Source organism: Dermacentor variabilis, unplaced genomic scaffold, assembly GCF_050947875.1.
Source record: "Dermacentor variabilis isolate Ectoservices unplaced genomic scaffold, ASM5094787v1 scaffold_12, whole genome shotgun sequence".
Lineage (NCBI taxonomy): Eukaryota > Metazoa > Arthropoda > Arachnida > Ixodida > Ixodidae > Dermacentor > Dermacentor variabilis.
The window spans coordinates 41,279,402-41,294,975 of record NW_027460280.1 but is presented as its reverse complement, the minus strand read 5'-3'; the positions used below and the strand labels follow the sequence as shown (position 1 = coordinate 41,294,975).

At 44.1% G+C, this 15,574-nt stretch overlaps 1 protein-coding gene across 5 annotated transcripts in view; it reads left to right on the top strand.

The window, feature by feature from the left end:
- The window catches only part of LOC142566119 (uncharacterized), a 117,360-nt gene that overhangs the window by 63,744 nt on the left and 38,042 nt on the right, over positions 1-15,574 (top strand). For all 5 annotated transcript variants that reach the window (XM_075676919.1, XM_075676917.1, XM_075676915.1 and 2 more), the window contains one exon: positions 14,527-14,733. In XM_075676919.1, the coding sequence (XP_075533034.1) occupies positions 14,527-14,733 (207 nt within the window). The remainder of the gene's footprint in view (positions 1-14,526; positions 14,734-15,574) is intronic.

Below are 15,574 nucleotides of genomic sequence, written 5' to 3'. Positions count from 1 at the left end.
AACCGAGAACCTACTGGATAATCATCAGCGTGGGTACAAGATAGGTTGCTTGAAGCTAAGCCTTTCGATAAACTTACCTGTCTGGTTGGGAACTTTCGAACCGACTCCAACCAAATGAGTCAATTTTATTAGCCCGACGTTTTGGAGCCCGTTCGGCTCCTTTTTCAGTGGATATTCTTCGGGGGTGGCGGTGTGCAGCTTTTAAAGGGTCTTTCAGAAAAAGTAGGTGAGAGTACGGACGGCGGGGAGACGCTTGACATAAGGAAGGGGGGGGGGGGGAGCGAAAGAGTATTTGACCCGCATCCTGTCAATGGCACCCTTGCGGGTCAAGCTCCCCCAGCATCGGTCATCCCAGCCGACCAGCACCGCTGCAGCCTATAATAAGCGATATTAGAAATTATAACGTGAGAAAGACTGAAGAAGCCGTAAAAAATAGAGGCAGCCTGAAATCAGTGATAAGGAAACTTGGCATCGGACAAACCAAGATGTATGCACTGGAAGATAACCAGGGTAATATCATCAGCGATCTCGAAGGTATAGTAAGGGCAGCGGGAGAATTCTATACTGACCTGTACAGTACCCAGAGGCCTCACGAGTATTCTATTCGAAAGCATAATGAGCAGTGTACAGAAACTCCTCCTATAACTAGAGATGAGGTCTGAAGGGCCTTGCAAGGCATGAAACGAGGAAAAGTGGCAGGAGAGGATGGAATGACAGTCGATTTAATCAAAGATGGAGGAGACATACTGCTAGGAAAACTGGCGGCTCTCTCTACGAAGTGTCTATCGACTGCAAGGGTCCCAGAAAACTGGAAGAATGCAAACATTATACGAATCAGCAACAAGGGAGACGTTAAAGAACTGAAAAATTATAAGCCAATTAGCTTACTCCCAGTATTATATAAAATATTTACCAAAATAATCTCAGATAGAATAAGGGCAACACTGGACTTAGTCAACCAAGGGAACAGGCTGGCTTCAGGAAGGGACACTCTACAATGGATCACATCGATGTCATTAATCAGGTTATCGAGAAATCCACAGAGTGCAATAAGCTTCTCTATATGGCTTTCATAGGTTACGAAAATGCATTTGACTCAGTAGAGATACCACCAGTCATAGAGGCATTACATAATCAAGGAGTACGAAATGCTTACGTAAATACCTTAGAAAATATCTACAGAGGTTCCTTAACCACCTGAATTCTACACAAGTAGGAAGATACCTATAAGGAAAGGGGTCAGACAAGGAGGCACATTCTCTAATACTATTCACTGCCTGCTTGGAAGAAGTATTCAAGCTATTAAACTGGGAAGGCTTAGGAGTACGGATCGACGGTGAATACCTCAGCAACCTTCTGTTTGCTGATGACATTGTTCTATTCAGCAACAATGTGGACAAGTTACAAGGGCATTACCAGGGAGAGTGTAAGGGTGTGGTTGAAGATTAATATGCAGAAGACAAAGATAATGATAAATAACCGGGCAAGGGAACAAGAGTTCTAGATTGCAAGTCAGCCTCTAGAGTCTGTGAAGGAGTACGTTTACCTTGGTCAACTAATCACAGGGAATTTGACTATGATAAGGAAATTCACAGAAGAATAAAAATGTGTTGGATTGCATATGGCAGACAACGTGAGCTCCTGACTGGGAGCTTACCATTGTCATTGAAAAGGAAGGTGAACAATCAGTGCGTTTTGCCAGTCCTTAAATATGGGGCAGAGACTTGGAGACTGACAAGGAAGCTTGAGAACAAGTTAAGGATCGCGCAAAGAATGATGGAACGAAGAATGCTAGGCATAACTTAAGAGACAGAAAGAGAGCGATTCGGACCAGAGAGCAAACGGGTGTAGACAATATTCTAATAAACATTAAGAGAAAAAAATGGCACTGGGCATGTCATGTAAATAGACAACCGTTCGACCATTAGGGTGACAGACTAGATACCAAGAGGAGGGAAGCGCAGTAGAGGACGGCAGAAGACTATGTGGTGTGACGAAATTAGGAAATTTGCGGGTGCTAGTTGGAACGTGTTGGCGCAGGACAGGGGTAATTGCAGATTGCAGGGAGAGGCCTTCGTCCTGCAGTGGACATAAAATAGCCTGATGATGATGATGATGATGAACGGATTTAGGGATCCGTGGTAGAATGCTCAAATGTCTAGCCAATTTCATGTCAGACGGAACATTCCAAGTGCATTTAGGAATGTTGCAGTCATGCATATTTATTCAGGAAAGTGGTGTGCCACAGGGATGTGTATTAAGCACAGCACTGTTTGTGGTGAAAATGAACTTCGTAAATAATGTAATTCTATCCTCTATAATGGACTTGTTATATGTGGATGATCTATAAATTGCATGTTGTGCATCAAACTTGGCAACCTACGAATGGCAAATTCAAAGTGCATTGAACAAACTCACCGAGTGGGCATCTGAAAACGGTTTTCGTACTGAACTGAAAAAAACTATTAGTGTTGTCTTTTCACAAAAAGTAGGTCTACAATCAGATCTCATCCTTAAGCTACAGGAAGCCACACTACCGATAAAACAATGACAGAAGTTTCTGGGCGTTTTGCTTGATAAAAAGTTGAACTTTCTGAAACACATAAATAGTTTTAAAATTAAAGCGTACAGTGCACTTCACATCCTCAAAGTTCTGTCCTGGAAGTGCTGACGCTCTGACCGTAAATGCCTGCTACACATCAACCACACTTTGGAACGTAGCATATTGGACCGTGGTAGTAGCATCATATATGGTTCAGCCAGACAGTCTTACATCCGACGACTTGATTCAGTTCATAACCTTGTACTATGACTGGCAAGTGGTGCTTACAGAACATCACCTGTTCATTGTTATATGTTGACTCTGATCAGCTTCCTTTACAGCTGCACAGAGTGCTACGAACTTTCTCCTACGTACTCAGAATCCAGTCCTCACCACAACACATACCCTACAACATCGTCACACAGGGCAACTCATGCTTACACTGCACAAATATACTGAGCATGATTCTTTTGTGATAAGAGGAATACTGTCATGATCATGACATTCCTCATGAGGCCCTTCAGGTTGCTAAAAGGCTACGGCGATTACCCTCATGGTTCGAGTTGATACAGTTATGTGATTGGGCATTGGTACCTCTAAAGAAAAATGACACTCCACACGAACACATCGTACAAGAATTCCGCGCTTTTCAGGACAAATATAAAAATTACATGGAATTTTACACTGATGGCTCTAAACAGAAAGACATGGGTGGGCAGGCCGTGACAAAAAATTGGGAAACAAGTATTCGATTACCACAGCATGCCTCTGTTTACATGGCCAAAGTCTATGCAATATGAACTGTAGTTCAAAAGATCATCGCTGATAAACAGGAAAACACAGTCATACACACAGATTCCTTAAGCCAACTGAAGGCTCTACACGTGAAATCCAAACGCGAACCACTGTTAGGGGATATGTTAAACATAGTAACATCAAACAAATACGGCAGATCAATTAGGCTTTGCTGGGTACCAAGCCATGTTGGTATACTAGGTAATGAATCAGTGGATAGATGGGCATCAGTGACAATGACATAACAAAGACAACACTTCCACATAAAGATAGTATCGGTGCAATACGGAAGGCCTTGAGGTCAAAATGGCAACACGAATGGGACCATTGTATAAGCAATTAGCTACATCTTACTATGCCCGTTATTGGCAAGTGGAAGTCGTGCAGTGACCAGGAACTATGAGGTGATCTTATATCGATTTTATATTGGACACTCACATCTTACTCACAATTTTCTCCTTCGAAAAGAAAACCTGCCAACTTGCGAGAAGTGCCATGCACCTCTTAAAGTAATGCACACCCTTCTTACATGTCCACACATCGAAACACAGAGACGGAAGCTTGAGCACAACCTGTATAATTTACATATACCTTTACACCCTGCCCTATTACTGCAGACAGGGTTGCCACATTGGGCTATTAATGGCCAAATAGGGCTACTTTGTATGCGGCTTGGCATCGAAAATCCTGAGTTGGCTATATGGCTATATTTGGGCTATATTTGTCTTATGGATTTCCCGCGTCCTGAGGACCACGTCAACACTGACAAAATTAGGGAATACCGGTTTATGAAAAACCAAAGCTCATTGCTGCTGCCAAGATATGAAGGCAATCTCGAAGGGTATGTTTTTAGACAATGTTGGCGCTGGGAGGATGACGTTAAGTCATGGCTACCATGTTTATACGTTATTCCAGCGCTAAGCTCTCTTCTTTTTGTTTTGGGTTCAGTGCCATCTGCTGCCAGCTCAGGCGTGACTCAGCTGTCAACTATGTGTTCCGTGCCGTCTGCTATACAGCAATCATCATGTGTCTTTGCGCAACAGCTCAAGTATACGGACGCATGTCGTGGCACGTCATTTTCACGTGGTCCTTAATGCAAAAATGCAAGAAACAGTGGTGGAAATTCAATGTTCCCCCTGCTATCTGAGCTCGCTTTGCCCCTGCTTGTGCTGCCTGTTTCGAACGCAGCCGTAGAAAGCATGTTGTTCAGCCAGGTTTAGTTGACAAAGAATGATCTAAGAAACCACATGTCGAATAAGACACTTCGTTAAGTTTGGTCTGGCAGAGAGTGGGGACTGCTGCAAGGATTTTCAGCCAGATGAACAGTTTCTGTAGTGTTTCAAGCCTGCTGTTCCATATGATCCAAGTGACCATACGAGTTAACTCAAATGGGGCTAGATTATGTATTTAATCCAGTTGTGTAAATCCCCAGTGTGAAATTTATCAACTGGGACTCTTTGCAATGTTTTCTTTTTTCATTCTTTGTTTTAGTCAAGCAGCTTTGTATTATGTGAAAGTTGCGATTGTTTCATGGTACTTTTTGAATGTCGCATATTATTACAATGATAAGCTCTGTAAGTATATGAAAAGCATGTTTGTCCACAGTGACGATGGCAAGGCAATTGCTCATCAAAGGTCGGTGAATGATTGCCTTGGCAAAGTAAGGATAACTCGTCGATTTTCATACTGTACTCCTGCGACAATTTTTTTTTTCATTGATGCTATGTGCGTACGAGTAATTGTGATTATGGCATACTTTTTATATGCACATAGTTTTTGACCATTTTAATTCTTCTTTCTTCGACTTGCTATGCATTGCATTGTACTTTGTGCATGCGTATTTTCGAACTGTGATGAAAAAGAAAAGAAAGAACTACGTTCGATATACATAACAGGTGTTTGTGCTACTGTTACTTCCATATTTTATTATTTTTGCCCACATCGCAGTGGTCGTTGGGCAAGTAGTTCTTGCCATTATGCAAAGGTATATTAGTGCTCTACTGACTTCCTATGCTGATGTGTAGTGCTTGAATTTGTCAGACAAAGGGGTTGACACTTTAGTTAACTTCATGACAGCTGTCGCGACCCATAAATTAAGTTTTGTGTGTTCCTTAGTAGAATTACATTTCTTGTTTTTTCAAATCGCACTGTAATCGCACACAGTCTCTCCTCGGAAATTTGGCAACACGCATTCTCGCCTGCATTCACTGAAACTTACGTGCACGTTTTCATATTACAGGACTCTCACCAGCGAATCCCTGTTCAGATATTGCGCCGTTCAACCCTTTTTGATACTAATACCACCTAAATTATTGCTAGTGCTGTAATCCAGCTGGCAATTAAAACTATAAACTTTAATTTATCTCTTCGGTTAAGGGCCAGAAGGACATTCTATTCTTTCCCACTCAAAGGCGAATTGCAGTTACAATAACCGCTTCTTCGCACGAAGAAAATGCGAGAAGGTTTCAAGTTTTCTGCAGAGTCCAGTGCTCCTCCAAGCAGCATTTGTTAGCTCAGCGTCGAGCTGCTTTTGAAGAAATTGATAGAGAGAGCGGGAGAGAAATAACATGTTTATTTTAGAAATCAAGCCTAGAGGAAAGGCATCCTTACTTTAAAGCCTTGAGTTCGGGTCGCCTCTTGGGCACTCGATCGTGACCAGCCTACTCTGATCCTTGAGGTTGGAGCTGGCAATATTTCGGCCGACTCTTATAGAAAAATGCCTCAGGTAAAGCGAGGCGCGAACTAAAGCTAGCCCAGAACGCGGCTCAGTAAATACCAATAATGTCATGAGTAAATCAGAAAAGAAATTCCTTGGTTTATTATAAGAATAAATGGAGCGCAAATCCACGTCTGTGTGGCAGCTCTAACCAAGAATTCCTTACGCTTGCGGCAGGAGTAAATTTAGAGCCAGGAAAATATGCAGTGGGATTTGGACACCATCTATAAGACAGCTGCACAAAATCATCAAATCTTTTGGCTATGTTTTCGGCTACTTTTTGCTCACCAAAAACATGGGTCTGGCTATTTTTGGGCTACATTTTGCGATCATTTGGCTAAGTCTTGGGACCATCTGGCAACCCTGCTGGAAGATGACCCGCTAGTGCCATTTACTAACTTGTTCGCCCCTTTTTGGAGACAACTGGTTATTTATACCAACTATAATGTAACGCAGGTTTACCTGCTTTAACATTGTGCTTCCTATTGTCTTGTGACTGGCGCAGCATGGCCTTAGTCGCCTTTGCGACATTAAACCTGAATTAACCAACCAACCATGTTTCAAGATATATGCGACACATTTTAAATATTTGCTTTTGATGCAGTATTTTGCAGTACACAATTGTGTAGACAGCTCGTCTGAAAGGGTTAAGCACTGCGGAAGGAATACCATGGCACCACAAGAAAGGGAAAGTTTGAGGCACTTCATACATTTGAAAACAGGGTCTTCATTGACTGATAGCGTACGCACCGCGCCAGACTGAGAAGGAAACTTGAAGCATCTTTTGCACCATATACGGAACAGAAATGTTCTGAAAGAGCATCAGCAGCTTTCAAGACATCACCATTTTCATCAAGAAGACATCTTCAGCACTCTTATTAGAAGAGTGAGAACGCACGAAGCTCCAGAAATTTATTGAAAAACTTGTCATGCTGGCTTCAACACATTCACTGTTGTAGTGATTATTCTAATAATAATCATAACCATAATAATAATAATAATCTTCACGACAACATGGCACTCTAGACAGCTCGCAAGGTTAAAAAAGAAAGGCTGAGGTCCTGTCGCTAGAGTGTCTGATAGCCAGCCATCTGGTGCAGGAATTTGCTGGGTCCAGAACACTCACGCACCCACGTACACACACGCTCGCGAGTCTGCCCGCACACATGAACATGCGTGTACACACATGCACCCACTTATACACACGTACAGTACTCACGGATTGAAATAGGACGTTCGGAGCATGTGGCCGTCGCTACGTGCAGCACCGCCTGTGGATGCTCATGGAACCAAGGTGCTGCATTGTGGCATAGCGTGAGGGGGAGAACATCTACAAAGCAGAATTGCTCCTTCCGGTCGCCAACGAGCCGGCCTGTGGTTTACCACGCTGCCTGCGTGGCGCTGGAAGGCTTGCGCACCTTCGTGTGCCGACCGAAATGGCTCGGTGGTGTGCATTGCCCGTTTTGCGGCGGCGTCTGCTTGCGCATCTGCGCGAGCGGGCAACGCTCTCGTTACACTCATTTTGGCGATGCGGCACGCATGCTGTGAAATTAAGACACAGGATTCAGCTACGAGATAGTGCTGTACGTGCCTTCGTAGACATGATCAACAGTTGCACAATAGAAAAGAAAGTTTATTTCGTCCGTTTTGTAACGCCAAAAAAAGAGAAGCAGTCACAGGCTTGTCCTCGTGCAACATTTAAATGAAGTCTCAGTATTTTGTTGGTTCGCACCTAGCAGCGAATACGGTGACCATTCTGCATGGCAAGCTTTCGTAGAGGCTATCGGCCAAGGAAGAACGCACTAACTTCTCCCATTCTTCTTGAACAGCCGCCCACAGGTTGTCCGAAGAACACCTGCGGAGCGTCCGGCGAGACAGGGCCTTCTTTATTTCAGCCCATACATTCTCAGTAATATTCATGTCCGCACCTTGCGGAAGCCAGTTCAACACCATCACATACCTGTCTTCCAGCAGGCGAGTCACGGTTGCTGCAGTGTGAACTGGCCTCCGGTCATGCTGAAAGTAAAACAAGCCATCCTTAAATGGGCCATCCAGGGCGTACGGCATAAGGCAGGTGTCGAGGAGGTCTAAGTATGCTGCGGCATTAAAGCGGCCGTCCAGGTGCACAAGCGGACCCAAGCCGTCTTTGGAAATACACCCCCACTTGTTGACGCTACATTGACCGCTGCTTGCAACACAATGCAGATTGAGGGCGTCGAACCTGGGTGAAGGAAGCGGAAAGAACACAAGACATTATTTTACTTCACTGCGATTGATAACCGCGACGATAGGGGGTCCTGGTCTTGAATGTTGGCAGAATACACTGCCTTTAGTGACCATTTCTACGAACTGCTCGTGTCCAACGCATAAAACAAGGCGCTGGTGAAAAGTGTTTCGGCGTGCGCTCTCTCCTCGCGGTAGCGGAGTGCACGGAATGTAAAACATAGTTTTTGATGAAAATGCATACCTAGCTGCCACATACCATCTATCTATCCTATCTATCATGCGCTATGGGAATGTAAAGAAAGATAAACATTGGTTGATTTTTTTTAGAAAAGATGTGTAACCCCTGAATTTGTGAAGGAGTCCACCTACCTCGTGCTACGTGTCCTCCACGCTCGCTGCTGCTGGTCCCATTTTGATGTAAATGTGCTCTCGTCCATAAAAATGATATTCTGCCACTCTTCCACTGTCCAGGACTCTGTGCAAACAGCAGCCTTTTGATCCTGTTTTCTGAAGAGATGAAGGGCTTATTCGCCGCCACACTACGAAGGCCACCCATGTGAAGGCGCTCGCGTACTAGTGTGCTGGCTGTGAGCCCCAGGTCGTTTCGTATTTCGTCTTGCAGCTTCAACTATACGCTCGTCGTCAGACTCGGTTGTCACCTTCGGTCGGTGTCCTCTGGGCAGATTTGTCAAGCAAGCATCCGTCCTGAAAGCCCTCACAATCCTGCTTTCTGACGAGCGGGGGCGTCCGGTCTTATTGGCAATTTGTTGCTGCAGTAAACCTGCTGCAGACAGTCACAATCTGCATCCGTTTCGAGATGGGATTGCCTGGCATTGCTGCTCATGCCTGAAACGGAGGCGCGTCTTGTGTTCGCCATATATAACTACCTGTGGCTCGGCTTCTGCTGACGTCAGTTTGACCAACAATGCTGGGAGGTGTCATTTCAAGGCTGAAATAAAGCAGGCAGTTTCTCATCAGCTGCTCCACAGGTGTTTGCATGAAATAAGCTATTCTTTCGTGCAGATCTTTATCATATCTACGAACGCACGTAAGGTGCAATCTCATAACTGAATCTTGTGTCTTGCTTGCACAGCATGCATGCTGCATCGCCAAAGCGCGTGTAACGAGAGCGTCATCTGCTCCCGCAGGTGCGCACCGTCGAGCCATTTCGGTCGGCACATGAAGGCGCGCAAGCCTTGCAGGGCCACACTGGCAGTGTGTTAAACCACAGGCCGGCTTGTTGGTGACCAGAAGGAGCAATTCTGTTCCGTAAATGTTTTCCCCCTCGCGCTATACCTCAATGCAGCACTTTGGTTCTATGGGCACCTATGAGCGGCGTTGCATGTAGCAATGGCCACGCGCTCCAAATGTTCTATTTCAATCCGTGAGTACTGTACACACATACTCGCAAGCCCGCATGCACACATGAACACACACACGCATGCACAAGTGGACGCACACAAGAACTGGGCAGTCGACGGGTGCATAAAGCACAGGAGTGCCGCTTCAGTTCGGTCTCGGAGTAGGATAGTCAAAATGGCCGGGGGGTGGAGAGAAAGCTTTGTATGCCAGTTATAAGCATGGAGTTGCAGTGTCGAGCCTCGCAGGTGTGATGAGGCTCGGGCTGTCCTGACCGCTTGTTCAGATGGACTGAAAAAGAAAGATGAGTGCTGTTCAGAGAGCCGTTCTGCAGAATAGAGATACTAGCGCAATATTGCAGTAGTATTGCAGGGTGTGCCACTTGAGGGCATTGAGACGATCCTCGTAGGCTGGTATGAGGTTGAAACAACTGAAAAGATTGGAGTAGAGTGTGCTTGTTGCCTGGTGCTGAACAAGCTCACGTTTGTCAGCGAGGTGAGTTTGGTATGGGGACTATATTGATAAGCAGTACTCAAGCCGTGGCAAAATGATAAAAGTGTAGAGTGTTCTGAAAACCTCAGGTCCACAGGAAAGGGAGAAACAGGACACAAACCCAAGGATGGGGTGAGCCTTACATAAACTGCTGGTGACATATGCGGAAAAGTCGAGAAAAGCACTGAATGCTACTCAGAATAGGAAGGGCTTGAACTGTCTTCACAGGGGTGCCTCCGAGGAAGTAAGTTGGATATACAGCAGTTTTGTTTTGGCTGAAACACATGGCAGCAGTTCTTCTGTGCTACACTGAAACCTTGTTACTACGAACATCACATTAACGAAATTTTCAGATTAACAACCTTTTCAGAAATCCCCTGCTGACTGCTTATAGTTCCAATGTAAAAATATTTCAGTACTACGACCTTCAGTATACCGAACTTTTCAGAATAAGGATTTCCCTCTGATGTTACCACCTCAGTACTACGAACTAATATTCCAAAATCTGAAGATTCTTACACTTCCGTGTATCCTTCACGGCAGCCAAAACAATAGGCTAGAAGACGAGGCACAGAGATTGGAGATCACGGTGCATGGGTTCGGAAAACCTGAGACGGCACCCAAGAAAGAAAAAAAAAAATTCGGGCAAGTGGAGGCGCTGACACATCAGGTTTTGCGAGCACATGCTCTGCCCAAAAGTGCTGCCTAGCAACGGAGGCACGTCTCTTCCTTCTTTCACCCTTCTTTCTGCGCATGCCTCTTTCTTTCACGCTTCTTTCTGCGGCCGTGCTAACTACATGCATGTAAAATGTAACCTCCGTACTCGCGGGGATGCCACACAGTTGTATATTGCACTTTCCAGACAGTGTTTTTTATGTGCGCTTGCGCTTTGACACAGTTCAGGTGTCAGCCTCAAGCGAGACAGTTGTGGTGTCCGTGGGGAGCAAGAAATGTGAAAAACAAACAATAAGCAAGAAGGGGGGCGGGGCATTGCACTTTGGAGGCGACATGAAGCTACCTTTTTGGCAGTAGTTTTCCTGCCGTTAGCGTCTGTCTTGCGCGCATCACTCTTATTATACGGTGCTTCACTGGTACGTGGCGGCAGAATCTATGGAAAATAGCAACAGCGCATGCTGAGAGCCAACCGCGACATTTTCGTGGATAGCTCATATGGTGACAACTTATGAACTGATGGGTTGATGGGCTGAATGGTTAATTTTGGGGCTTTCACTATAATGATCTTTCAGAATAACAAACAATTTACTGCGGTCCACTGAAGTTCGTTATATTGAGATTTCACTGTAGTACTACGAAGTTTGTCATTGCAGGAGCAGTTGTTCACCTTTACAGAATGCTTTTATTTCAGCTGCATATGCTGTATATTGGCATAATGTTGCAATGTAAGTGTTAACGTGTTAATCAAATGCATTCTGCGAAAATGCATTTGGAACTCGGTTTTGATTTATTTTTCCAGACTACAGTTTATAGTATCACAGTGAGAGACATTTTAGTGGAAGCTGAAGAGATTTAGGCAGTTTAAGAATACCAGTGCACAAAGCACTGATGACACCTTTTCTCCTTCCCCGCAACGCACTCACACCATCTGCTCTTTCCATAAAGAAAAAAAAGAGATCAAAAGCCAATAAGCAGCCATCGAAGCAGTCCTGGTATACGGGGCTGCATGCATATATAGGTCTTGCATGATGGACGTCCTCCTATGCATTGCACGCGGTGCACGAATTTCAAACAGATCATTTCTTTTTGCAGTGTTCAAGTATAAGGACACGCTGGCTCAGACATGAGAGTGCTGTGTCATGTTTTCTTCAGTACATTAGCGTTCTTGAGTGCTACATGGGCGATTTGTCCCCAATTAGCCCATAAGACGCATGCACTTGAAAGAAATTTGTGAAGGAGTACTGTAAACGTACTGAACTGGATTCACATGCCAAATAGAAGAGTGCACTGTCAACTGAAATGGATGGCATGACTGATTATGTATACATACTTCCCATTGTTCGGCTACTAGTGGCTTTTGCTTTTAAAAGTTATCTTTGCCACTGGAAACACACAGAGCTTACCTGATAAACTTGATTCACCTGAGACAACACGAAACACTCTGCGGTTCATCACCCAAAGCTCCACACGGTTCATTCACCCCATCACAGACTACACAAAGCCAGGAGTGTTATATTTTAAATCGCTGCAGTGCCAAACAGTACTGAAAATTCATTTCCTTAGATGATGTTTCTCAGCTGGGCTCATTCACTCACCACTTACAAACTCGATAGACGCGCTAGGGCTATGCATAACAATATCGACGACAGGCGAGTGCTGATTATCCAGACTTTGGAGGTCGGAAGCATGTTTTCATATGTTTATAGCACTAAAAATATACATACACCTAGCACAAACATTGCAGCAATCGTGATTTGGTTGGATGTTTTATCAGACGATCGCATTGAGACCGGCATAATGACAGTTGGTAGGTTGAATTTATTGGCGTCGTTCGAACTCGGCTTGGATCCACATCGCACTGCCACAATCCACGGTTGTTGGTCATGATGCCAGTCTAGTGTGACGACATTGTCTTTCGGAACACTGTAATGTGCGTCTTGCATCCAAAGAACTCTGACGATTGCAGGTGTCAGTGTTTTTGCATCTGCGGCAATCATAGGGATTTGGTTTTGAGTTAATCTTTTTTCTGACTGCAGTTTATAGTATCACAGCAAGAACATTTTATTGGAAGCTGAAGAGATTTGGGCAGTTTAAGCATACCGCAGCCTCTGATTAGTGCACGCTGGCAACGCGTTGCCACACATCGCCGATGTTCTAACATCAGTAGTCGGCAAAACCTCTGCGCGTAGCCACGTGTCACCGTGTTCGCGACCAACGCTTTCGACGCATTTGACATTTCACAGGTTGACAGCGTGCCAACGCATGCCAGTGGTTGGGTGTTTTAGACATCGCTGGCTGCCTCCGGAGCGGCTCAGCGGCTTCCATTTCCACGCTCTACACAAGGGTGACGTGCACTGTACATGCTGCAACAAGCCAGACACTGCACAAGCATATTCAGAGAAACGTGCACAAAGCAGTTGGTGAAGCACCTGAAGAAAAATGCATCGGGTAAAATTGACCGAAAGCTACGCACACTCAGCCAAATCTGCTGAACACAGGGCTACATTTATTTTGGGAGCAGCAAGGGACTTGAGTATTGCATGGTAGCTGGTTCTCTTTAGGAAATTTGCTGCGGTAGAGCCGTGTTATGTGGTGAAGCATATCAAGAGTGGAACGGGGCCACTGTCGCGGAACATTGTATGTGTCCCTTAAGAGGGAGCTTCAGTTTTGGGGCCCCCTATCTAAATAAATAGGAGAGGAGAAATTATTTTTCTCAGCAATCACTGCACCATAGTTGGTGAGGTTTGTAGCACTGAAAAGTTGTAATCAGGTGACTGTTCGAAGTAGATTTTTTATTTTGACTAGATTTTTTAATAAAAATTGTCTAATTGCAAACTTTTAGAAAACGAAACTATGAAGTTTACAACTCTAAATTGGCAATGAAAAATATTACAATTCTGTAAATTCCATCTAATAGTACATCTAAAGTAGTCAAAACTGATCAACCACTCTGCAGTATAACGTGCTTATGTAAGTGTCTTTTTCAATTATAAAAAAATTCAGGCCCTAAATCATTTCTCTAGACTTCAACAAGTGCCATTAAAATTAACCAAAGTGTTATCTCGAAAAAGCAGTTCTGCATTTTACATATATTTGAATAGTTGGCATCAGAGTTGGGTCCAAGCTAAAGTTTTCTTTTTCACACGTACGTACACACTGCCCCCGATTACAGTAAAAGTGCTGGGACATCTAGTAACTACTGGCAGCCAGTCAAACATGTTTTCACCGTTGCTGTGGTGATTTGTGGCCTACTTTTCTTTTTTTTTCGTAGTCCCTTGAAAAAAACATCATTGGGGCTCTAATGTATGTGTTTTGGTATCGAGAACTTCGCTCATATTTTATCCATTAAATTTTGCAGGGAGGCTGCTGTATGTTTACTGCCTGAAACTAGGCTTTTTATGGGGTGCAAACTTTCATTGCTGTTCACCTTTAGGGCAGTTGTAGTTTTATTTTTCCTTACTGAAAGAAAAAAGTGTTTTGTCGACTCTTGTGTAAGCACGTTCAGTATGCTTGGAACATTGAAAGTTTGATTTCTTCTGCTTTTTACTGCTCCAAAATCTTAGGGCTGCTTCTACCTGTGTGTTGAACTGTGGACCACCATGCTTCCTAAAACCTCAAAACATTTACCGTGTTTTATGGACATCTGTACTAATAACAGACAAAGCATGCAAATGAATACAAGGGCAGTGAAAACCCTGATCATATTCACTGCTGAATGCAGGTGCTGGCCAACAAGCACAGGAACAATCTTGCCACACTAGCTGTCCCCGCAAACCCTTTAGGAAGGGCTCCTTTGATCCAAAAACATTCAGGCATGCCTTCGACCTCAGTTCATGGGTGGAGTCCTTGTCCGTGCAGCCTCGTGAACAGACCACGGAATCGGGGACTGAACTGACAGACAGCGATGATGACGAATTCCACCGACGTGGTGAGGTTTTGTCTGTTTTCTGTGGTAGAAATGAAAAGCTCTCTTATACGTTTTGGCAGTATCAGCTGTATAAGCCAGTGATTTTGCATAACCTTTTGTATATTTGAAAAAGAATCGATTGCGTGAAACTACTCCATATCTTTTCTTTTAGAAATACCCTTTCTTGGTAGCTTGATAGACATTTTGTCTACCTTGCTCAGGAAAGAGTAATTCCATTCTGCTGTTTTGTTTTGGCAGTTAAGTCAAGCTACTAGACACCAGTCTAAGCAGAGCTCTAGCTTATTTTTTGTTGCATTTCTGCACCAACTGTTGGGTAGAATACTCAGGCAATGCACTTTTTGCATGTGTTCGGTAGTTGATTTGATTACTGTGATTTTCCTGCAGTGAATTTATTGTGAGCAGACACTTTAATTTTAGAAAACAGAAAGAGAGTTGTTGAAAAGCCACATAATTCGATGTTCCTAATGCCTTTCATGTAAGTTGCTTCATTAATAGCCAAGCAGACAATCTACTAATGCAAAATGTACAGCATAACCCTTAGTCCCCATTCTCATGAGTACTTCAGTAAGAACAAAAAGCTTGACCTCTGCAGAATTAAATATTTTTGGAATCCTTCTTGCACAGGACTGCCACATATTTGCTATTGAAATGTAGAAAATGGTTCGCCACTAAGAGTGCCTGCAATCGGGCTGTTGGGCTTGGCTTGGAGGTCCCTATGGGGACTAGTCGTGTGGCGCAGGGGTTTCCCCTGCATCTTCTCTGGACTGAAATAAAGTACTTTCACACACTTACCACTAAGACAAGTCTAGTTGCAAGTTATCAAGTGTAAAGGGGTTTAAGA